The following is a 26,133-nucleotide window of genomic DNA, read 5'->3' as shown; positions in this document are numbered from 1 at the left end:
GATCTGCATGTCGAAAGATCTAACCAATAAGATGCATGTGAAGATGAAGTTGTTTTCACAAAAGCTACAAGAAGGTGCATGGGTGATGAATCACCTATGATTATTTAGGGAGATCGTTTATGACTTGCTCTTCGTGGAGGTAAACTATGAGGATGACGCATCTGCATGTATGATAGTTTTCATCTTTTCGCTTTGCTAGAGGGCCTCGTAAACTTTGTCAAGGTTAGTTCGTCGTGACTTAACAATATGGTGTCTCAGAAGTTCGTAAAGGAACAAGGCAACAAAACTAACAGTGAAGTGCGGACTTTCTTTCTGAAACATAAGTCTAATGTGTTTGATCCTTTTAGAAAAGTAATGGTAGAGAAGCTAACTAAAAAGAAAGTTAAATTGCTTCATAGTACTGGGAATGGCATGTAATTTTCTTGTTCTATTTTAATAATTATTTTAGTGATGAAGGTATTGTCACGCGTCACACCATCCCATACACTCATAAACATAAGGGAAAATTTGCTACAGGCACTGTTATTTTCTGGCATTTGCTGAAACACACTGCTCGATTGTGTCCTTGCTAGGTACCATTACAATTTTGTGACACATTTGCCCTTTGTCTTCAAAACCAGCCATCCCACGTAAAAGTGCAAAACTTTCCAGTCAGGTGGTGTGTTCTGGCAAATGTGTCACAAAATTATAATGGTACCTAGCAAAGACACAATCGGACTATGTGTTTCAGCAAATGCCAGAAAATAACGATGTCTTGCAGCAAATTTTCCCTAAACAGAATGGTGTGGCTAAGAGGATGAAGAAAACCATCATCTCCAAGGCTTGCTACATGCTATCTAATGTTGGTATGGACAAACTTTTTTTGGATGAAGCAACCTCCACAATCTGATACTTGATAGATCATCTTGCATTCCACTTGATAAGAAAACTCCCATTGAGGCATAGTCTGGTTCACCTGTTGATTATTCACAGTCGAGAGTTATAGGTTGCACTGCTTATGCATGCATTGATAATTGAAAGCTAGAACCTAAGGTTTTTAAGTGTGTGTTTCTTTATTATGGTTCAGGAGTTAAAGCATATAAGTTATGGAATCTTGAAACTAGTTGTCCAAAACACCTGCTATGCATTCATATTCACGATCCCATGAGTAATGTGTAGTGAAAGCATAACCGAACTGGCATCAAATTACATCATCCATTATAGTACCGAATAAAAAAGATTACAACTAGGTCACATGACCAATACTTACATAATAGCCTTGAAGGGCCTAACTTAACGTCAGTGTAGCGGAATCACTTCTCAAAAGCATCGTAGGGCCCAAGTCAAGCCTTAACCCTACATGCACTGACTCGGAGAATGCTACTAGTTCGCATATACACCATTGAATCCTTCTTCATTGTCGTATTCCTCCAAGTCTGACCAAGTAAATAGCTAGGGACAATAATGCCAATGAGTAAGTTTGAACATACTCGCAAACCACCTAAGAACTTAATAAAGGATATGCAATATGGTTGTAGCAAGGATCATGCTCTACTCTAGGGCTTGTTTTAATAAAACAATAGTTTCTCTTGTCGAGATATCATCTCTATATCATTATTGAAAACATTTTTTTTAGACCATTATTGAAAACAAGCTTTGTTGTGTAGACTAATAGGTAGGGATAACCTGTTTTCCTTTCCGGTCATCTCCGTATGACCAAACACCTATCCACCTTTCCTCAGTACCATCATGGTACTCTTCCTTCCATGCCCGCATGTATCTTTTCAAAATACTAGGAAAACATTTTTAGTAAACAAAAACCTGACACGGCTAGGGCAACACCATGCCAACTGTACATGACCGCGGAGGCGGCTATTTGAATAGTTTGACACTCTTTAGAGGTTGTAAATAGTTTAACACTCTTTAAAGATTGTACACTTTACCCACAAGATTCAATACATCTGTTGTGATCATCCACGAATTGTCATACACAAGTGTGCGGGGTTCAGATAATTGAACAAAACCTTTCGCATGCACCCTAGTATGAGGCCATATGGGGTATTTCTACCCGGGCACCCTGGAAGCTCACCTCCATTTTCCGAGCATGGCTCCAGCTCCATGCTAGGAGATTCATTTCTCTCCTACACCCTAGAAGCTCACCTCTACCCAAGCATGGCTCCAGGAGATTCATTTATCTCCTACACCCTAGAAGCTCACCTACTCGAGCATGGCTCCAGCACCACGACATGAGACTCGTAGTGTTCCACACCAGAATAAACAAACTACAAGCTAAGCCTCGTCCCACTTTACGATAATTTGGTTGCACGATAAAGTTGGATCTGTGAAATTGAACATGTTCCGTCGGGTTTCTAAATTGGTTGCATGGTAAAGCCCCGGCCCACTGCTCTTCTTCAGTGAACTTCTTTCCGAAAACCTTTCATTTCATAAAACTCTCACTTGGACAGGGCTACCCCATTTCAAAGGTTTTCAAAGAACTCTTTTTCTTTAAAAAAAAAAATCTAAAAACTCATTTTCAAAGGGCTCCCATACTATAGTCCAAATTTCTTTGAAAAGAGGAGAAAACAGAGAATAGGGTGTTAAGCACCCTATGGCTAATGGGGTGGTCTAGTAGGTATCAACAAGGGGAAGCACTTGTAAGGGTGGAAAACTAAACTCAGAGTAGCATAATCACCAACAAAGACCAATGGTCGCTTCCATGGAGATGGCAGCGGCAGCAGTGAAGTAATTTGTAGGCTGTGAGTGATTTTCCAGTTTGATCACTCGGGAGGGTTACAAAATTCTCGGGAAATGTTTCGTGCACAACAGACTGACTTACTTTATTCATCTTTTTGCCACTTGCAAAATTACTGCAACATACTATAAGATGGCACAAAAACTACTTTAGTGGGCAACAAGGCTCATGAAATAGCTACTCATAGATCAGCTACATTTACGGTCAAAGTTTCTTCTACAATTGGACACGAAAAAGATATAAAAACAGAAAAGTAGGAACCAAAATGAAAGTGTACAAGTCGTGAATTCTGAAGCTACTGTTGTGCAACTTTCTTTGAATTTGAATCGATTTCATGCTGCCGAGGTTCAGGTTGTGCAACTTTCTTTGAATTTGAATCGACTTCATGCTGCCGAGGCTCAGGCAACGCAATTACTGAATCATCAGGTGACATGAACGCTATAGCCTTCATCTGGATCTCCTCGTAGAGGCGCTTAGCTTCCTTGAGCTTATCCCTAGCGCTGTGACCATGGTTTCGCCATGAAGCCACCACTCTCTCTTGGAACTCCATAGCAACAGAATAGCTGCACTTGGAAAGAAAGGGGTGTTACTGATCAGAACAAACTTTAACCATTATTCAAGTGACATGCATTGCTCAATCAGTATGATAAAGAGGAAACAACACTTCATCACATAACAGCAAGGGAAAACCATGTTTGCATGTTTTTGTAATTGTTCCCACTTGAAGTTAAAAATCTCATATATAGGAGAAGCAAATATGAAATTTGTGATTATAATATCAAGCTGCCACTATGCTGCCCACCCACCTTGTTCATGCATTGAAAGTAAACGCATCAACAGGTTCACTTTCACACCTAAGTGGAACTATATGATGCCCCACAATACCAATTAGTTAGGAGCATACTACAGTAATTGAACAATCTGTAACATGTACAAAATACCCTGTATTGACAACAATCTTTATCTAAGCATTTCTTGCAGTAACATGCATTCTAATTCCTTGATGTAAAAATAGCTGAAGAGCAACAAATTGCACAAAAGTAGCACCAGCAGACTAACATGCAAATCATCTTAGCCCATTCAAATTCTTCTATGTTATACAGTAGTATTACATTTGAGACATAAGAAATCATGTTTGTCTTTCAACGAATGTATCACTGAAGGACTAAAAGAAATGTTACCTTCCCATGGCGTTGTATGCATTGGCAAGGCTCTGGCAGGTCTCAATTGTATCTGAATGTTGAGGCCCCAAGGAAACATCCATGATTTCCTTTGCCAGCGCAAACATCTGCGCGGCAGACTGGGGGCGATCCATCTCCATATACGCAGCCCCGAGGTTGTTATACACATAGCCTACCCCGAAATGGTTTGGCCCAAAGGTCTCTTTCATCCTCTGCGCTGCATCCTCCAAATAAGGGACGGCCTCAGTCACCTTCCCTGTGAGAAGCAACAGCCACCCGATCCTGGCCGCGACATTCCCCTCCATGTGCTGTGCCTGCGGGATCCGTTCAAGCATCCACAGGCTCCTCTTCATCAAAGATATTGCCTTGTCGAACTCATTCACCATCTCGTACAGCGAGGACACCTCCACATACGCCTCGGCCACCTTGTCGGGTTCGGAAAGCTCCTTCTTCTCTAGAATGTCGCAAGCGATCTCCAAGCACCTCTTCGTGTCCCCAACCTTCTCCTGGTGTGCGAGTGCCTTCGCCATATATATGTACACTAGAGCTCGCGCCTCGCTATCCTTCTCCGCCTTCTTAGCGACTTCCTTCAAAACGCTCACAGCCTCGCCAAACTTCCCCAACGCGATCTTGATGTTCGCCGCATCAATTTCAGCGTGCATGAGATCGTCGCCAGCCACGCCCCACTTCTTCATCACCTTCTGCGACATCTCGTTCTGCTCCAGCGCCTGCTCGTGCTGCTCCAGGCCAGTGTATATCACGCCGAGCAGCCGGCGGTCGTGCGCAAGCTCCACCGAGTTCTTGCCCAGGGCCGACTCGTGCAGCTCCAGCGCCCTCTGGCAGAAGGGCAGCGCCTGCTTGAAGTCGAGCACGGCGGCGTGGGCCTCCGCGAGGTCCCGGTACGCAACGCCGAGCTCCCGGCTACCCGGCGGCAGGATGGACTCCTTGAGGTCCACGCAGGCGCGCATGTCGGCGAGCGCCTCCTCCCGCCTCCCCATCGCCGTCTTCACGTTGGCGAGCTGCAGCCGCACCGCGTGCGCCACGGGCCTGACGTCGAACCCTTCTTCGGCGTCGGGCTGGCCGGCGGCGGCGTGTTTGGACGGGAGGAGCGGGGAGAGGAGGCGGAGGGCTCGGGAGAGGAAGGCGAGCGCGTCGTGGAAGCGGGTGAGGTCGACGGAGGCGGAGCCGGCGAGGTGGAGGGCCATGGCGAGCGAGACGGCATCGGAGTCGGTCGCGTCGGGGGATCTGGGGCCGGCCTCGAGGATCCCGATGGAGCGGAGGGCGAGCTCGAGGACGCGGGCGGGGTCGGCGGAGGAGGTTGACTCGAGGTGCTGGCCGAGCTTGAGGCAGGCGAGGGCGAGGCGCTTGTCGGTGGGCGGGAGCAAGGTCTCGAGGCGGGAGAAGGCGGCGGAGAGGTCGTTGGTGGTGGAGGCCGCCTCGAACGCCTCCTCGGCCGCCTCGGCGACGGCGACGGCGGCGGCGGACGCGCGGGGAGCGGGTGGGGGGCGTAGGGAGTAATGGCGGCGGGGATGGGGCAGGAGAGGGTTTAGGGTTTTGGGGGGCGCGGGGGTCGGAGCGAAGGTGCGGAGACGCTGTCTGAGGAGGAGGGAAGCGGCTCTGCGTAGCGCCATGGCGGGCGTCGATTGGTCGCGGCGGCGGCGGCGGCGGCGACGGTGGCCGGTGGCGAGGGGGTAAGAGCAGAATGGTGGACTGAACGAAGATGGTGGTGGGCTGGGCTTCTAGGCTTTCAGTATTCCTCCTTAACATAAGGTGTCAGAATTGTAGGTCCGAAAAGTCATAATGGCACATGAGCTTCAGTGATCCTGCCATGTGGGTCGATTCTGAGCCGTTGGTTCTGGCAATCTAGCCATCCACCCATCCGTATCATCTGCTGTACTGACTGAACTTGAGTAGCGTATCTAGGGAAGTATATGAGCATTATTGGTGTATTTCCTGCCACGCGCATTTAATATGTACCACGTGCACAGCCACTGTGCCGACACCGCATACTTGCTGTGTCTCCAAATTTTCAACGTGTACTGTGCTCCTCTGCACTGTACTCCTAGTTGCCTGGGGTCTGTAGCGTAAGGAAGGATAGGTGTGCTATTGTATAGTGAAGCTGGAAATGATATATTATCCCAACGTTCCAACATGTGTCGTCTTCCTCCTCTCTTTTAGGCTTTTAGCCGTTGCCTTCTCGTAGAGAAAATTGCAAAAACCAGTAAATCTTGAGGTCATTGTTGCAATACCAGCGACTTAAATATTTTGTTGCACAAACCAGTGACACTAGGGTAATTGGTTGCAAAGAGCTCTAGTTAACAGATTGTGCAATTAAACAATATGCTTGCGCAGAGGATTAGAACGGCTATTAGATGGACAAGCTCCAAACATTTCCCCATGGCCACTAAGGAATTAACCGTGTTTAATCAGATATTTTCGGAGGTGCTCCAAATTAAAACTTGTCTCCAATAATTTGGAGGCGGTTAGACCGTCGGCAATAAAAGAATTTTTGGAGACGGTGGAAAATACCCCCTGGGTCGATTGAGAGGTAGTCAGAAAATGCGCCCGCTTAGAGATTTTTTCTTTGGAGGAGGCCTCAAATAAAAACCGCATATGGGTACTTGCTTAAAATATAGCATGACTTGATGTTTAAATAAAAACCGGGTTCGAGTCTTGATTTAATCTACAACGACTAGTTGTAATTCAACTATCGGACAAAATTCGGAAATCCGGAAACAACGGCTATGTTGCACTGGAATCGCCACCCAACGTTACCTAATTGGGTTGTTTTCCTAAGGAATGGGAATCGCAAGGAGGGCGATGACAGCGGATACCGGACGCTTCGGCTTATTCACTGGAGTGGTGTGATAATATTCAGATGGTCTGTCGGCTACAGACAACAATTGCGAAAACATGGGTAACCCGTAGAAATTCGGACAGCCCATATATAGCAAAAGCGGGTGGATTATTCGCTCCCGCTAAGAGGCGGTTTGGTTTTTTACACCAACTCTAATATCTTCTGGACGTCCGTAAAAAGTTGGGCATCCCAGAGGTGTAATGGCGAACCGTATATCTATCCAACTGTGTGTGCGCAAGCGGTCAGAAGAAATCCCGACCATAGGCGTAGTTCCAAGGCGTCCCAAAAAACTGGCCGGAAAAAATCGTTTTATCAGCGACTATCGTCGGGAGACCGAATAGATAACCGCCATCGACACATGGTGGGGAACCTCCTCCGGTGGCTGGATCTATACTAGCGATACAAAATCATTCAGATTTTATTTTCTAAGTTTGTGTTTTTGGCACAGAGAAATATTTTTAAAATTTGTGCTATACCATTTACTTAGTCTCGGCGGGACAATACTCTCATTTTGGCACGTAAATTGGTCCGGCTTGCTCCAGGCTTTTGATTTACTAGCAAAAGTGCCCGTGCGATGCACCGGGATAAATAAATATGTAAATGCTCCTGTAAAATATTTGTGGCACCAGGATAAATAAATATGTAAATGCTCCTGTAAAATATTTGTGTTGACACTTTTCGTCTTGATCACCATCGTAATCAATACTAAAAGTCCATCAGTGATATGCCACCGTGGCACACTGCGTATGCTTTTCTTGGTATAAATTTGTTCCATTAATCAACCACAGTTAAGCGTGCCTTCACGGGCTCACCTAACCACCGATTCAATCACGCTACACCGTACATGCAGTAGTGCCGCCTCAATATACTGTTGGTGTTAAGAAGAGAAAAAAAAGATGAATAAATCGTTGGCTGTTATTACAGTTTAACTATATTACAAAAATTATCCCCAAATAAACTCTAATTTACATGCTACCAATATATAAGACTAATTCATTATCATCCATTTAGCTGTGATATAAAGATATCAAAACAAACTGATAGACTGATATTGTACAAATAGAGACTATCTTGTTGTCGATCTTGCAAGATTCTTCACATGAAGCTAATAATAATTAGACCATAAAACCGATCTTTCATGGTAGAAATATCGTCTCGGATATTTGGTGTGTTCACATGTTGAAACTGAGTTAGTGTTGTAACTCAGCTTCGTAGGCCATTAACATAACTATTAATCTGCATAAACCTCAACTGTTAGGTCTATGTGTAAAATTAATTGCGTATCCAAATTTTCCAGGTGGAGGCGCATTTACTATTTTTGTGTGCTCTTTACAAATTCAGAATATGATTGTATCAGAACCACTGAAATAAGATGATACAAAATATTTCACGGTTGAGAAATTAAAGAAGAGGGCCAACATAAAGTTTTTGCTCTCCTCGTACTTATTTTGCAAAGCCAAAATCATAGAGATATAAACCATGGAACAGATTTTTTTTTCTTCTGAATTCTACTTGTACATCACGATCACGATCGAGAAAGCCTCTCCTAAAACCCAAACTATAATTATTGAATCACAGCCAGCGGAAACAACCGGCAAAATTGCCTCTCCTAGAACCCACTTTCCCCAAAAAAAATTAGCACGTAGAGTTCGAGTTGACTTTGCGGAGGAGCACCTCTTTCTCGCCATGCCGGCCCACAACCTTTGCTTGGCCCAGCTAGCAACCGAGCTGACGGACGGACACCACCACCCACAAACCCTATCCGGTAACCTCCCACTCGGTACACTCCATTCCCCAGCAGACCACAACCACGCCGCCCCCTCTCTACCAGTCAGGTCTCTTCTCTACTCGTTCATCCTTCTCTCCATCTCACGCGACGCCCGACGGCGTCGGCCAAGGCTCCATCGCTCGCGGCGGGATCCCTCCTTCCGGGTCTGAGGCTTTTTCCCAATTTCGTATGATCGATTCCGATCTTATGCCACCAGCGTGCAATCCCAATTTCGTATGATCGATTTCGATCTTATGCCACCAGCGTACAATTTCCTCTATTCCGCTTCTTTAATTTCCTCCTTCCCCAAATTCTGCGGATCGTGATCCTTTTCTTCGTTTAATTACCTCCTTCAATCGGGTGCCCCAGCAGGGTTCGATTTCTGCGCTCAATCTTTGCTGATACTTGTTGTTCTAAATCAGCTTGTTACAATCAGGAAAATTTAGGCATATAAACCGGTGGAACTCGTTATAGGCGAGCGAGGTGGGACTATTGACACCAAATACCCGTTTGTGAGCCGGCGCTGTTATTTTGACCAAAAAAGCCCAGTGGTGCCTGTTCGCGATCTCGACCCATGGCGGCCGGGCGAGCGTGGTGCGTGCGCGGTGGGTGGAGTCTGCGCGAGAGAAAAAAAAAAGGATATGAGCAGTTCTGAAAAACTAAAACGAACCGGTATGGTGGTAATTTGATGTATTATGCGATTTGGTGGGAGGGCAAAACGGTCCCCAAAAAAGCGTTGACGAAACTTTTTGGCAGAAACCTTAGCTCCTTTATTATTAGGTAGGTATAGATTTTTGGTACGTGGGGTTCACTTGCCAAGGCCACATCCATGTCACTTATAAGGTGGGTTCTCATGGCCCAATACAGTGCTAAGATGTATAAACAGATCATTATAGCTCATGCCAAACAATTAGCTTTAGATTTACTGGTTTGTGCAACAAAATATTTGAATCACTGGTTCGTGCAACAACAACCTCAAGAGTTGCTTGTTTGCGAAATTTTCTCCTTCTCGCACGAGGACCTTCGTCTTCTCGCTCAAGGATCTCTTTCAGGAGTCACGCCTGCCCTCCCTCTGATCTGTTGCCTAGTGTGTGGAACTGCGGACGAACTCTGGTTCGCACATTTGTAGTTCGACGAGCTAAGAAAAGGAGGACGATCGGCGCAACCGCGGAGCATCCGCGGAGACGTAAACCTGACGCATATTTGGGCCAGATTTACGTCGTCGCAGACGGCCCGGTTACTTTGCGCCGTTCCGCCAGAGCAGGGTCCAGACGGATTTTCGGTCATGGCGGACGCAAACGGTCGCTTAGCATCCGTTTGCGTCGCCCCGTTGGAGATGCCCTTGGGGTATGTGTTTCTAGTGTTAGTGTGAGTATCAGCAATGGGTTTTATTATTAATCGTGAGCACTCTTGTGTAAGCAAATTGATAAATCAAGTTAAATTTGAGTGTGCCCATTTCTATCTTGCACCCTGTATTGAAGCCAAGAGCCTGGCTTGCTGACAGGAGTGTATACTTTATTTTGTTGACCGGTCAGCTTTCTTTTACTGGTTCTGCATGCACAACATAGTATATGAGCTGTCAACACCCCACTCTGCATCCTCTATATCTGCCGCACACCATTACTGCGCAGCCAGGCTCCAGAGCAAGTACAATAAGTCCTAGTCAGCTGGCTATAAGGATTAAAATAGTATATTATTGCTTAGTTGGAGGAGAGAGAAGAGGAGAGAGAAGAAGAGTGGGCTCTTATGTAAGAGCCAGCTCTAGCACGTGCTCCTAGACACTTTGTGAGAGTGAAAGGTGGATCACACATTGATTAAGTACTACATTTTTATAGCTCACTATTGTATATGTTGGCTCTAAGTTGACTATAAATGACATGGCACTTGACTTATAGCCATCAACTGGCTATACTATTGGAATTGCTCTCACTGCCTCCTCGGTGCGTGTTTCTCTGGCAGAACTGACTTGAAGGCACCGCACCGCCCACCAAACTACTGAGCCACGCACTGTAGTCCAATACGAACAGCTCGTATACAGGCTTTCTGCAAGCGTGCGTATTCCTTGCGATTTTTTTCTGGCACAGCCAGCAACATAGAAACAGACGAATCACAGGGCACCAGCTGGCGGGTGCACTGGCGCCCGTGTGCACGGAATCCCCGTCCGTGATCTATTCTGTTCTTTTGGGCTTTTATTGATTAATTAATGGTAACTACCAAGCCCACTTCATCCAGAGTCCACATTTAGGGTATGTTTGGTTTAGAGCCAATGCCTACCATACCAAAAAATTGGTGAGCCCACAAAATTTGGCTGTTGTTTGGATGGGCACCAAATATTTGGCTCGCCCAGCCCGCCATGCCCGCGTCCATGCTATTCTCGCCAAATCGTTGGCGACTTGAGGGCGCGGAAAACCTTCGCCAATATATTGGCAACCAACGTGATTCCTTCAACCTCGTGGGTCCCAGTCCGATGCTCCTCTTTTTCTATTGCAAATAAAACCAGTCCGTTGCTTTGATGCATTAGGGCATCTTCAGCGGCGCGACGCAAACGGTCGCTGAGCGACCGTTTTCGTCCGCCGTGATCGGAAATGCGTCTGGCACCACCTCCAGCGGGGCGACGCAAAGTAATCGGGCCGTGACGGAAACGCAAACCTGGCCCAAATATGCGTCAGGTTTGCGTCTCTGCGAACGCGGACAGTTACTGTCCGCGTTGGGTGCAACCGGGCCCGGTCGGCAATGAGTAGGTAAGCAAAAGATTTTTTCATTACTATTGATTGGCCAAAAGGACCATCTTTACAGAGATGGTTAGTCGAGTTAACCTAAAACTACAACAGCCGTACCTACTGTAATACCCCAGGTTTAGAGGCAAGAAGAAAGAGAAAACACGAAAGTGTGCATTGCATTCATGCATAGAAAATCCGAGAAATTTTCGCGCATTCATCTAAAACACAAAGTGATGGAGGTGTCTCTTATGTCGATGGAATTGAGGTATGTCATCGACACAAGTGCGATAAGTTTCGACATGACCTTTGTTGATTTATTACGTTTTCGAGGGAAATAGTTTGAATTCAGATTCAAATATGAATGACAGAATTCAAATAAGATTTTGAATTGGAAATTGAATTCTAAACAATTATATATTACAAGGTAAATATAAATATAAATGAGAATCAAATATTATAAATAACAAATTACATAAGTATTATTCAACACTTATTGAAATATTACAAGTTACACAAGAAATATGAGATTACAAAATGAAACTAAAAGAATTTCTAAATCTATATCTTCTTAACCTTTCTTGTTCTTCTTTCTCTGCAAAAGAAACAACAAAGACAAAGAAATGGGAGTTATGTTAAAATGTCTGTCTCCATGTTTATGGAGACATTTTTATATTGGAATCTAGCTAAGGGTTTCAAGAACTACTCTTGATCCCTAATGATGATTAGAGGGAATTAAATTCTTTCTTAGGCAACATCAGGAAGAAATGGATCATATAAGGGACATATGGGTCATTTGGATCAGGGAACATTCATCAAGAAGGCAACCGGGGACTAGAGGCAATAATAGCTGATCCATATCACAAGGCAACTTTTCAAAACTTCCCTCTAATCTAGCTAGAATCCTTAAGAAGCCCACATATGTGTTTAAAGTGGATCATCCTTGACATGAAGAAGTCAATATGATCCTAAGACAATTATTTCAAGCCACATATTAATTAAGCGAAGCCTAATTAAATCATATAGACACTTGGTCTGTCAAGCTCACATGTAGCAGCCAATAAGAATTAACACTTGGCAGAATACAAAACAAATGCCAAGCATGGATAAAGATCAATCAGCCGTTGCTTGCTCTAGGAGGAAAGGAAAGGAAACTTGTCAACTTGCACTAGACAGTAGAGCGCACACACAAGCAGCTCAGTCACAGCATGCAGAATAGTGTGCTGTCACCTCCACAACATCAGTTCAGCGATATAAAAACAGGACAGCAGCTAACCGCATCACACTTTGCTCACATTCACATTAGTCACCAGCAGCAAGGCTAGCCATCAATTGCACTAGCAAAATCCTCCCAAATATCAAGAACAGCATCAATAGATCCTCTTGCCAGCCTTGTGCATGATCTACCAGCAAGATCACATCCATCTCCATAAACAAACACCACCGATGATGTCTTAGAAGAAATAGGAAACAAATCAAGAACCTAGGAGGAGCAGGCTGACCACAAGAAGAAGGTCAAACAACCACCAGAAGATCAAGTTTCTTTACAACAGCAGGTTAAATGAGCAATCACTTTAATAAGCATCAGTTCACTGGCATATCTATTCCAGATCATCTTTGCACTTGGATATACGTATAAGCATTTACAGGAGCTTGTTTGGGGCAGTTTTTAACATCATCTGACCATAGCTATGTTCAGATCCTATTTAAATCACCACACAAACACATGGAAAACCAAATCCTGCTATGCATGTTGTCACTCTGTGCACACTCGCATGAGGCACCACAGAGAAACTACGATCTAGCAGATGGCACATGTGTTTATGCAAGCCAAATAAAAAAGGAATCAATCATAAACTATAAAATCATCAGTTGAGTTCTGAGATAGATTTTTCTCTCAGTTTTGAATAGAAATGCTATTCAAGATCATCACAGAGAAATAAGAGCTATGCCATAATATATGTTCTTATCCAATATTTTTTCCTCAGCCTATGCATCACAGGCTAAGCCAAGAAAGCAAGTCATATCTGTTCTTATCAGTTTATAATTAGACAGGGGGCACCAAGATCCACAAGTAAAATCCAACAACGCCAAAAATCATTTCTTAGTTGCTAATAAGCAACTATATCATATTCAAGAAACTCAAAGTCTCACTTTGTGCATTCCAAACCCACTTACTGTCCAGTATCATGTATGAACTTGATTTAGTCATCACCATAAGCAGCCAATAATACATAACCCACTCCAGGAACTACTTGGGGTCCAGAAAATAAGTTCCAGGCCAACCAAATAGAACCTAAGCAGTAGTAGTATTTAACACGTCAAGTAAATCATGTATCTGCAAGGAGGGTAGTTGCATCTTGCAGGTCAAAGTCCATTAAAATAAAACACAGATGGATAACTAGAGTATTTCAGTTGGTTGAAGTTTCCAGGTTCAGTCAGTTAGGTAGCCATGTCAAGAGATGGGCACATTATTCAAATGGAGGCAACAACCATAGCACAGGGCAGTGTATATATGGATCAAAGCATTGCCAGATCAAGCCACACCTCACAGGGAATAATAATCCTTGCCTCCACTACATGGGCACAATTTATCTAGCCCCACTACACACGCATATATACCACCATGTAGCACAAATGGAGCAGTAGTAAGGATGCAGCCAAGCACTATGACCATAGGCAGAGGAGTAAGGAGGGAGATAGCTCACAGTGCATTCCAGGGAGGAGATGAAGCAGTCGGCGCCGGGGTTGCAGTCGCAGACGCCGTCCGGCCGGCGTCGAGGATGCAGTAGTCACCCCAACACCACGCTGCTCGACCAGTACATCAGCACCGCAGCACCGCAGCACCAGTTAATCGTCATCACACAGCAGGAGGCGTGGCAACACCGGTGACCTAGCAATGGCTAGGGTTGCCGTAAGGCACACGTGCGGGGAAGGGGCGGCGTCGAGGCAGCGGTAGATGGCAGGGAGATCCGTGGCAAAACCACGCCGGGGAGCAGCATCAGTGGAGGAGACCGGCTGGCGGCGATGCCAGAGGTGGCCAGCGAGCGGCCGAATCGGCGATCCGAGCCACGGCAAGGAATTGCTGCGAGGTCGTCGAAGCGGGGGTCGGCCGACCGCACCATGCTGCGAGAGGCCACGGTCAGCGAGCAGCAGCAACACCACACCACACCATCAAACCACCATAGAATAGAGGAGGCCGACACAGCAAGGTCGAGCTGCGGCTCGAGGTGGAAGTCGAGGTAGCCGAGGAGGAACCATCCGGAGGCGCAGCGGCGCAGAATCACGCCGGCGGCGAGCCGAATCATGGCGGGCTAGGGTTAGCCTTGGGTGCACGAGAGACGGAGGAGAGGCTTCGCGGCGGCAGGGAGTCGAGGGAGGATACCCAGGCATATATGAATCGGAAAACAGTTGCGACGGATGCGGCCGGCAGTAGCCGGAGCAGCAAGCGGCGGCGGCGACATCGCGTACGGGAGAAGACAGGAGAAAAGGAGAGAGACGAGAGAGTGAGAGAGATGGGTCACGGTGGGGATTTGACCACAGCCAAATCTGGATCGGTTTGGTCCACTTAGACCAGCCCAAGAAATCATTTTACCTATTTTTCTTTTAAAAAATAATAATAATATAGATTTTGATAAATTAAAAGGATAAAATAAAATCCATCACACCATTTCTACTTGATAATAAGAAACTCCTAAAAATAGAAAAGTAAAATATTTACTAGTTCCAAACATATATATATACGTATAGGAAGTTTACTTTATTATATATATTTATGTATATATAAAATTTCTCAAGTCCTAAATTATTACGGCTTAAATTCTAAAATGTATTTTTCCTCAATTAATTTAATACATAAAATCAAGTACAACTAAGTGCTAAACTAGGAACTTAATTCCTAACTTCTAACTAATATGTATGAATCACATTTCTATTACTATTCCTAATCTTGTTAAATTTTTGATTTCATGAATTATCTATTTAATATAAGACCGAAAAACATATAAAGATGTTAACTACGTTGATACTATTTTTCCAAATGTTCCATGATTTTTAATAAATAATTAAATATATGTTCATAATATTTTAAGATTTATAAACCTAAGAAAAATCTTAAACTATTTCCTTTATTTGAACCTAAAAGGATATTGATAGTGATTGCATTATCCTAAACAAGTAATTCTATCATCCTTAATAAACAAATCAAAATCATGATCATATTCTACTTATAAACCCTGCAAAGCAAATGAAATGCTTGTCCATGCCTTATTAGAATTATACAAGTTCCTTTTTGCCAATAAGGTAGTCATTTGATGCACTCATGTTGAGTTAGCCTTATATGATCATTTAAGAATAAACCTTAACTCTTTAATTTCATGTCATCAAACCTAATTCCACCATGTATTAAACCCTAATTCCATAATTTCAAATGTAGCCTAGTTTGCTTTCAACTCTAAAACCTTAGGAGCTTATAAAACTTAATGATATAAACTTAACCTTACTTATAGATACATATATGCAACAAATAAATGCATACACCTGTTCTACTAGAGTAGTACAAGTTCCACCTACAAATGGAGTTGACATTTCATCTCTTTCTAAACCCTTGGTAATCAAATGCCAATAAATAATAGTGAACTCTAATGATTAACTCATGACACCACCTTGATCACCATGCTTTGATATAATATCATATGGTTAACCATGGTAATAACCATATGTAGGAATTTACTTTGTGATCCATCTACTACTTACTCCAGAAACCAATTAGAACCATAGAAAACCATAGAACCCCACAAACCTAGATATCATACTTGTCCTTCAAAAATTATTCTTTTGAATTATATAATAAGTAATCATCAACCATGTATTATAGGACTTAAAATTGACAACTGCTCTTTACTTATTATACAGCTACTATTCCTGGTTGTGTATGATTGTTACTATTCATATTGCCACCTGCTTATAATTCTAAAACAACACAACCCTGAATAAGAACCTTGTTTGTGAATCACTCTAAAAGTGTAACACACCCTGAACCAATCATTACAACTCACTGATCCTAAATCATCGGGGTTAGATCACGCTTAGAGCGATTGCATCTCATACTTATGCATTATTGCATCCTTGCCAATCTTTTAAACATCGTCCTTACCGGACGATGATGCTATTTCAGAATTTGGAGTTATCGCGTATCGAAGACCTTCTCTGCATAATCTTGCAGTCAAGAAAGGCAAGTTCATCACTTGCTCATGTCATTTGAGTATTTCTATCAAATTACTTGCAAAGTATTATGGTTATCACTATTGCATAAAAACCAAAACCACTACTTTCATAACTATGAATATGACTATGTGGTGGGCAATGGAACCATGGATTGTGTTGATATGGTGGAGGTTCCATTGCACGGGTTTATATCCATCTAGGATTAAACAACAAATGTCGCCAGTGATTCTTGTGCCGTAATACCCGTGTTAACCATAAGATCCGGAGTGGGACGGAATAGTCAAAAGTGTTTCCACCTCTCGTTCATCAACGGATGCTCATTACCGGGTGCTCATGATCTTGCGAGACTTGAAGCAGGGGTGGGAACCCGTAGAAGTCCCAACGGTAATGAGGTCTATGATGGGTTGCATCTGCCGGCGTAGGAATGTATGGTAGAGCCCTGCATTGACGTCGTGGTCGGAGTCCACCCTGAAATCTATGGGAATAATGGGGCCGGCGTGGACCCAGCGTCGGAGTATGTAACAAAGGGTGGGTGTTCGAGGTAGCGGAGGAACATGATTGGCTAGACCTTATACCGGGCCTCACACCATAGGAAGTGTGGACGGGTCATTCCCGGTTGGCACCAAGGTTAAGATCTCTTATGGGTAAAGCAACACACCTCTGCAGAGTGTAAAGAACCGTGACCTGTCACTCCCTGTTCCGGGATATGGAACTGCGAACACGGCCGGAAAGGAGCTCCATGAAGTTCTAGTAAACCGGTGAAGGCTGACGGACATAGTTCTTCTGAATAAAAGCAACCCTTTGAAGAAACGATTATGAAAACCTGCATTGGTATTAGACTTTCTGGTCTAATGCCGTAGCTAGTGCATTAAACACCTCTTTCCTATAATGAACTTGTTGAGTACGCTCGTACTCATCCCACTCTTAAATCCCCTGCTTAGATATGGAGGCATCGAAGGAGGATCTACAGTGCAACTCGAAGACCGAGGAGTCAACTACTACTTCAAGATACAGGACCCTGTCAGAGGAATCAGATACCACATCCATCAAGGAGAAAACCTAGTTTAGCCATAGAAGGGAACTAGCTTTCTAAACCTAGCTCCTATTTAGCTAGAATCTATTCTTAGCCTCTGTAGCTAGTTAAATACTCTACAAATAGAGTTCGTGATAAGATTAGACTACGAGTCGTTCTTCTGGAGTTTATTTGCAGTTTTACCTCATTGTAAAGTAGGAGGCTGGGATGATCTTATGTAACAGAGTCGATGTTGTAATTCTATAGACATACCTTGGACCCACATATGTTTCTGTTGTACCACTCTGAGCGATATAATACTAGTGGAACGGTGTTTCATTGGTGTTATATCAGACTTGCATACTACACCATGCAGTGGTATGCCGGGTCACCACAGTTGGTATCAGAGCAAATGCTTTGACCCTAGGATTAAAACCCTTTAAATGAGACCTATAGGATTGGTAGTGTCTATAGGAAATTGTCCTAGGTAAACCAAATACTTCTTATGACTTGAGATGGATATTCACTTGAGAATAATCCTGACACACTTAAGTCAATGTTTTTTTTCCTAAGTTAGTTAGCTAAACATAGAGCACACCATTAAGTCCCTAAAACAATATATGAGTAGATCGCAGTTGGTATACAATACATGGTAGTCCAAAGAAAGGATACAACCATAAGGAAGATATCCTATTGGAAGATGTATACCAACACATGTTATAGTTAAATAAGAATTACCCAGACTTGTAATATGAGTAATATCAAGTGATAAAGATAAGTATATAAGGAAGATATCCTACTAGAAGGTGTATACCAAGACAAGTAATGGGTAAGTAAAATCTATCCAAACTTGTGAAACAGTTGATAGTAAGTGATAACTATGAGTTATATGAGGTAGTATAGACCATGATGAGTCAACCATGGGAGGTAAGGAAGAGACATAGGAATAAAATATGCCTACTTACATGGTAGAGATAGAAATCATATATGATTCACCTGAGAATCGTTATGTGATGGATTGAACATCATAAATAATTAAGAGGAGTACAATAAGTAGTCAGGTCTTCAACAATAGAGTAAGATTTGTGTTCCAAAACCATGGGAATCGTGCCAAGCACATTAGAACCCTAGTCACATGGTAGAAACACTTGGAAGTATAGGAGCTATATCCTAATAAATATGTGTTTAGAGTAGACATGATAGAACTTAGAGATACCATGTGAGGTAGTCCTCAACAAAATGGAAGCTAAGTTAGTATTTCCAAAAGGGAAATTAGGTTAACCTTAACTATCCTAGACCACCTTGTTTCAAGTTTATCTCATTGCAAATGTGCAATTAAGGTAAATGTTGAGACAAATAGTAGAATCCCATATATTTGTGTTAAGTGTCACGATATAAACCTATATTATGTGGTGTTATATACTACACATCAGAGCCTGATGATTAGATATGTTTTACTCAACTATTATATTCAGGCTTATGATGGTGTGTATTATAAGCACAAAGCTGAATCTTCTTGGATTTTTATTGGATTTTCATTGTTTGACTAGATCCATACATGAAGTTCGGTGTTGATATGCAAATGCATGTTGCAATATCAAGTCCTTACTTGATGTTATAGATCTAGAGGGTAATGGTATTCGTGTGAGAAAGTGACGAATTCTAAAGATTCTGAAGGCAAGATGAAGGTTCATCAGAAGAAAGGAGTAAAGTTGTGGGAAGCAACCACAAAACTCTGAAGGAAGTATCCACCAAAACTCATGCTTAGCCTCAACAGAGGAGTACTTTAGTACGGAAGAAGCATGAGGGTGAGAAATCTGGTGATTATGGTGAAGCTCAAGCAGATCCATAGTTAATATAGAAGAGGGAATGCATGGGAAATCACTTAGGATACTATATTCATAGTGTTAGCTAGTGGTTTTCTTGCAACAATAAACCCTCGAAAAAGCAAGATGGCTTATGAAACCATAGCAGATATAAGAAGACCATAGTTGATATCAGAAGACCACAGTTGTGGTATAGGGTAAATACTACGAGATAAAGTAGAAGATGTCTCGACCAATTGATCAGAACCTATAATAGAATCCATTTTTAGATAACAAATAGCCACAATTGGTATCAAATAGTCCGTAATTGGATTATTTGTACCAAGAAGTTGTGAACAAATAAAATTTTGTTAGCCAAATAGTTATGATCTATAATCATTCATTCGAAGGATTCATGTTGGACGTCCACAAATTGAGTGGATACACCACAAAGATTCTTCACAAGACCTTAGAAGAATATAAACCATAAGCTACACCTAGACCAACATACTAACCATCAATCCAATGGTTGGAAGAAAAGGAGTTGAAGAACATAAGTAAACTCTAAGGGGTAGAGTAAAGATTGAGTTGGATGTACCACGACTCAGTACTTTGAACAAAATAGAAGAAGGACTGAACTAAGAGAAAGTTCGATCTTATTTTCATAAGATTATCGAACTCTACCTTCAGAAGAATGTCAGACCAGAAGTCGAGGTTTATACCTCGATGAGGTAATAGTTAGACTATCACTTGAGCAAGTGAGTAATAATTACTCATAAGTACTAAAGCTCAAGTAAGACAAAGATAATGAAGTTGGACGAAGGAAATACCGTAGACAAAATACAGCTCAAATAGTCCAAAGACCGAAGTAGTTTAGGAATAGTTAACCTTACCAAAACTTAGTACTATTAGAAAGATTCCTTTCATGGAACCTAAAGAACCCAAAATAGTTACAGGTATCAACGATAAACCAGGATTGGATGGACTAAATGAGTCTATTCCATTCTTAGGGAAATAAACCATCACGACCATTTCCATGGTAAGTACCTTACCAAGTACCATTATTGCACTTTTGGTAGTAAGGGAAAACAAAGACCTATTTATCAATTAGGAGTTTATTATCAAATTAGTCTTCAGTTAAGACTAGCAGCACCAGAAGAAGTCCCATCATTGAATCTTCAATGAGAAAGGAAACAAGATTATAATATTGAAAGAAATCATGGAATTGAAGTAAGAAGCCATGGTTCAGAGACAAACCCTAATGGATTCCAGGAAGAATCTGGACAAGGGATATATTCAATTATATCTAGTGAGATCACCACGGAGTTCGAGAGAAGTCGTAGTCGGCACAAGTCAGATCCACACTCCGGAAATGTGAGAGAGTTCAAACTTCGAGGACGAAGTTTAGTTTAAGGGGTACAGACTGTAATACCCCAGGTTTAGAGGCAAGAAGAAAGAGAAAACACGAAAGTGTGCATTGCATTCATGCATAGAAAATCCGGGGAATTTTCGCGCATTCATCTAAAACACAAAGTGATGGAGGTGTCTCTTATGTCGATGGAATTGAGGTATGTCATCGACACAAGTGCGATAAGTTTCGACATGACCTTTGTTGATTTATTACGTTTTCGAGGGAAATAGTTTGAATTCAGATTCAAATATGAATGACAGAATTCAAATAAGATTTTGAATTGGAAATTGAATTCTAAACAATTATATATTACAAGGTAAATATAAATATAAATGAGAATCAAATATTATAAATAACAAATTACATAAGTATTATTCAACACTTATTGAAATATTACAAGTTACACAAGAAATATGAGATTACAAAATGAAACTAAAAGAATTTCTAAATCTATATCTTCTTAACCTTTCTTGTTCTTCTTTCTCTGCAAAAGAAACAACAAAGACAAAGAAATGGGAGTTATGTTAAAATGTCTGTCTCCATGTTTATGGAGACATTTTTATATTGGAATCTAGCTAAGGGTTTCAAGAACTACTCTTGATCCCTAATGATGATTAGAGGGAATTAAATTCTTTCTTAGGCAACATCAGGAAGAAATGGATCATATAAGGGACATATGGGTCATTTGGATCAGGGAACATTCATCAAGAAGGCAACCGGGGACTAGAGGCAATAATAGCTGATCCATATCACAAGGCAACTTTTCAAAACTTCCCTCTAATCTAGCTAGAATCCTTAAGAAGCCCACATATGTGTTTAAAGTGGATCATCCTTGACATGAAGAAGTCAATATGATCCTAAGACAATTATTTCAAGCCACATATTAATTAAGCGAAGCCTAATTAAATCATATAGACACTTGGTCTGTCAAGCTCACATGTAGCAGCCAATAAGAATTAACACTTGGCAGAATACAAAACAAATGCCAAGCATGGATAAAGATCAATCAGCCGTTGCTTGCTCTAGGAGGAAAGGAAAGGAAACTTGTCAACTTGCACTAGACAGTAGAGCGCACACACAAGCAGCTCAGTCACAGCATGCAGAATAGTGTGCTGTCACCTCCACAACATCAGTTCAGCGATATAAAAACAGGACAGCAGCTAACCGCATCACACTTTGCTCACATTCACATTAGTCACCAGCAGCAAGGCTAGCCATCAATTGCACTAGCAAAATCCTCCCAAATATCAAGAACAGCATCAATAGATCCTCTTGCCAGCCTTGTGCATGATCTACCAGCAAGATCACATCCATCTCCATAAACAAACACCACCGATGATGTCTTAGAAGAAATAGGAAACAAATCAAGAACCTAGGAGGAGCAGGCTGACCACAAGAAGAAGGTCAAACAACCACCAGAAGATCAAGTTTCTTTACAACAGCAGGTTAAATGAGCAATCACTTTAATAAGCATCAGTTCACTGGCATATCTATTCCAGATCATCTTTGCACTTGGATATACGTATAAGCATTTACAGGAGCTTGTTTGGGGCAGTTTTTAACATCATCTGACCATAGCTATGTTCAGATCCTATTTAAATCACCACACAAACACATGGAAAACCAAATCCTGCTATGCATGTTGTCACTCTGTGCACACTCGCATGAGGCACCACAGAGAGAAACTACGATCTAGCAGATGGCACATGTGTTTATGCAAGCCAAATAAAAAAGGAATCAATCATAAACTATAAAATCATCAGTTGAGTTCTGAGATAGATTTTTCTCTCAGTTTTGAATAGAAATGCTATTCAAGATCATCACAGAGAAATAAGAGCTATGCCATAATATATGTTCTTATCCAATATTTTTTCCTCAGCCTATGCATCACAGGCTAAGCCAAGAAAGCAAGTCATATCTGTTCTTATCAGTTTATAATTAGACAGGGGGCACCAAGATCCACAAGTAAAATCCAACAACGCCAAAAATCATTTCTTAGTTGCTAATAAGCAACTATATCATATTCAAGAAACTCAAAGTCTCACTTTGTGCATTCCAAACCCACTTACTGTCCAGTATCATGTATGAACTTGATTTAGTCATCACCATAAGCAGCCAATAATACATAACCCACTCCAGGAACTACTTGGGGTCCAGAAAATAAGTTCCAGGCCAACCAAATAGAACCTAAGCAGTAGTAGTATTTAACACGTCAAGTAAATCATGTATCTGCAAGGAGGGTAGTTGCATCTTGTAGGTCAAAGTCCATTAAAATAAAACACAGATGGATAACTAGAGTATTTCAGTTGGTTGAAGTTTCCAGTGTTCGATCAGTTAGGTAGCCATGTCAAGAGATGGGCACATTATTCAAATGGAGGCAACAACCATAGCACGGGCGGTGTATATATGGATCAAAGCATTGCCGAGATCAAGCCACACCTCACAGGGAATAATAATCCTTGCCTCCACTACATGGGCACAATTTATCTAGCCCCACTACACACGCATATATACCACCATGTAGCACAAATGGAGCAGTAGTAAGGATGCAGCCAAGCACTATGACCATAGGCAGAGGAGTAAGGAGGGAGATAGCTCACAGTGCATTCCAGGGAGGAGATGAAGCAGTCGGCGCCGGGGTTGCAGTCGCAGACGCCGTCCGGCCGGCGTCGAGGATGCAGTAGTCACCCCAACACCACGCTGCTCGACCAGTACATCAGCACCGCAGCACCGCAGCACCAGTTAATCGTCATCACACAGCAGGAGGCGTGGCAACACCGGCGACCTAGCAACGGCTAGGGTTGCCGTAAGGCACACGTGCGGGGAAGGGGCGGCGTCGAGGCAGCGGTAGATGGCAGGGAGATCCGTGGCAAAACCACGCCGGGGAGCAGCATCAGTGGAGGAGACCGGCTGGCGGCGATGCCAGAGGTGGCCAGCGAGCGGCCGAATCGGCGATCCGAGCCACGGCAAGGAATTGCTGCGAGGTCGTCGAAGCGGGGGTCGGCCGACCGCACCATGCTGCGAGAGGCCACGGTCAGCGAGCAGCAGCAACACCACACCACACCATCAAACCACCATAGAATAGAGGAGGCCGACACAGCAAGGTCGAGCTGCGGCTCGAGGTGGAAGTCGAGGTAGCCGAGGAGGAACCATCCGGAGGCGCAGCGGCGCAGAATCACGCCGGCGGCGAGCCGAATCATGGCGGGCTAGGGTTAGCCTTGGGTGCACGAGAGACGGAGGAGAGGCTTCGCGGCGGCAGGGAGTCGAGGGAGGATACCCAGGCATATATGAATCGGAAAACAGTTGCGACGGATGCGGCCGGCAGTAGCCGGAGCAGCAAGCGGCGGCGGCGACATCGCGTACGGGAGAAGACAGGAGAAAAGGAGAGAGACGAGAGAGTGAGAGAGATGGGTCACGGTGGGGATTTGACCACAGCCAAATCTGGATCGGTTTGGTCCACTTAGACCAGCCCAAGAAATCATTTTACCTATTTTTCTTTTAAAAAATAATAATAATATAGATTTTGATAAATTAAAAGGATAAAATAAAATCCATCACACCATTTCTACTTGATAATAAGAAACTCCTAAAAATAGAAAAGTAAAATATTTACTAGTTCCAAACATATATATATACGTATAGGAAGTTTACTTTATTATATATATTTATGTATATATAAAATTTCTCAAGTCCTAAATTATTACGGCTTAAATTCTAAAATGTATTTTTCCTCAATTAATTTAATACATAAAATCAAGTACAACTAAGTGCTAAACTAGGAACTTAATTCCTAACTTCTAACTAATATGTATGAATCACATTTCTATTACTATTCCTAATCTTGTTAAATTTTTGATTTCATGAATTATCTATTTAATATAAGACCGAAAAACATATAAAGATGTGTAGGATAACGTTGCATAGAAAACAAAAATTTTCCTACCGCGAACACGCAATCCAAGCCAAGATGCAATCTAGAAGACGGTAGCAACGAGGGGGTATCGAGTCTCACCCTTGAAGAGATTCCAAAGCCTACAAGAGGAGGCTCTTGTTGCTGCGGTAGACGATCACTTGCCGCTTGCAAAAGCGCGTAGAAGATCTTGATCACGATCGGTTCCGGCGCCACGAACGGGCAGCACCTCCGTACTCGGTCACACGTTCGGTTGTTGATGAAGACGACGTCCACCTCCCGTTCCAGCGGGCAGCGGAAGTAGTAGCTCCTCTTGAATCCGACAGCACGACGGCGTGGTGTCGGTGGCGGTGAAGAAGTCCGGCGGAGCTTCGCTAAAGCTACGCGGGAGTTATGGAGGAGAGGGGGCGGCTAGGGTTTGGGAGGGGGTGGCCGGCCACTTCAAGGGGGGCGGCCAGCTTGTGGTCTTGGGGTGGCCGGCCCCCTCCCCTTGGCCCCTCATTATATAGGTGGATTCCCAAGAGTTGGTCTCCAAGTCTTCGAATAAGACCCGAACCAAAAACCTCCCATAAAAAGGGGAAACCTAGCCCAACTAGGACTCCCACCAAAGGTGGGATTTCCACCTCCCATATGGGGGTGTGGCCGGCCCCCTAAGGTGGAGTCCACTTGGGACTCCTCCCCCACTAGGGTTGGCCGGCCATGGAGGTGGAGTCCCATGTGGACTCCACCTTCCTTGGTGGTTTCTTCCGGACTTTTCTAGAACCTTCTAGAACCTTCCATAGAACCTTCTGTGACATTTTAATTCACATAAAATGACATCCTATATATGAATCTTATTCTCCGGACCATTCCGGAACTCCTCGTGATGTCCGGGATCTCATCCGGGACTCCGAACAAATATTCGAACTCCATTCCATATTCAAGTACTACCATTTCAACATCCAACTTTAAGTGTGTCACCCTACGGTTCGTGAACTATGCGGACATGGTTGAGTACTCACTCCGACCAATAACCAATAGCGGGATCTGGAGATCCATAATGGCTCCCACATATTCAACAATGACATTAGTGATCGAATGAACCATTCACATACATTACCAATTCCCTTTGTCTCGCGATATTTTACTTGTCCGAGGTTTGATCTTCGGTATCACTCTATACCTTGTTCAACCTCGTCTCCTGACAAGTACTCTTTACTCGTACCGTGATATGTGGTCTCTTATGAACTCATTCATATGCTTGCAAGACATTTAGACGACATTCCACCGAGAGGGCCCAGAGTATATCTATCCGTCATCGGGATGGACAAATCCCACTGTTGATCCATATGCCTCAACTCATACTTTCCGGATACTTAATCCCACCTTTATAACCACCCATTTACGCAGTGGCGTTTGGTGTAATCAAAGTACCTTTCCGGTATAAGTGATTTACATGATCTCATGGTCATAAGGACTAGGTAACTATGTATCGAAAGCTTATAGCAAATAACTTAATGACGAGATCTTATGCTA

At 43.1% G+C, this 26,133-nt stretch overlaps 1 protein-coding gene across 1 annotated transcript; it reads right to left on the bottom strand.

Annotated features, from left to right (window-relative positions):
* Positions 1 to 2,879: 2,879 nt before the first annotated feature.
* LOC127305307 (protein KINESIN LIGHT CHAIN-RELATED 2) lies at positions 2,880 to 5,658 on the bottom strand. Its single transcript, XM_051335714.2, has 2 exons — positions 3,913 to 5,658; positions 2,880 to 3,294 (listed from the first exon to the last, which is right to left on the bottom strand). The coding sequence occupies exons 1-2, from the start codon at positions 5,541 to 5,543 to the stop codon at positions 3,027 to 3,029; spliced, it is 1,899 nt and encodes a 632-aa protein (XP_051191674.1). The 5' UTR covers positions 5,544 to 5,658; the 3' UTR covers positions 2,880 to 3,026.
* Between the last annotated feature and the right edge of the window lie 20,475 nt (positions 5,659 to 26,133).

This window comes from Lolium perenne, chromosome 6, assembly GCF_019359855.2.
Source record: "Lolium perenne isolate Kyuss_39 chromosome 6, Kyuss_2.0, whole genome shotgun sequence".
Taxonomy (NCBI): domain Eukaryota; kingdom Viridiplantae; phylum Streptophyta; class Magnoliopsida; order Poales; family Poaceae; genus Lolium; species Lolium perenne.
This window is presented reverse-complemented; position numbering and strand designations above follow the sequence as displayed.

Excerpts from the sequence above, each read along its gene's own strand:
- LOC127305307 (XM_051335714.2), bottom strand. The coding sequence starts at position 5,543 with ATGGCGCTACGCAGAGCCGCTTCCCTCCTCCTCAGACAGCGTCTCCGC. Across the intron at positions 3,295-3,912 it reads GCATACAACGCCATGGGAAG|CTATTCTGTTGCTATGGAGT; the intron begins GTAACATTTCTT and ends TTCCAAGTGCAG.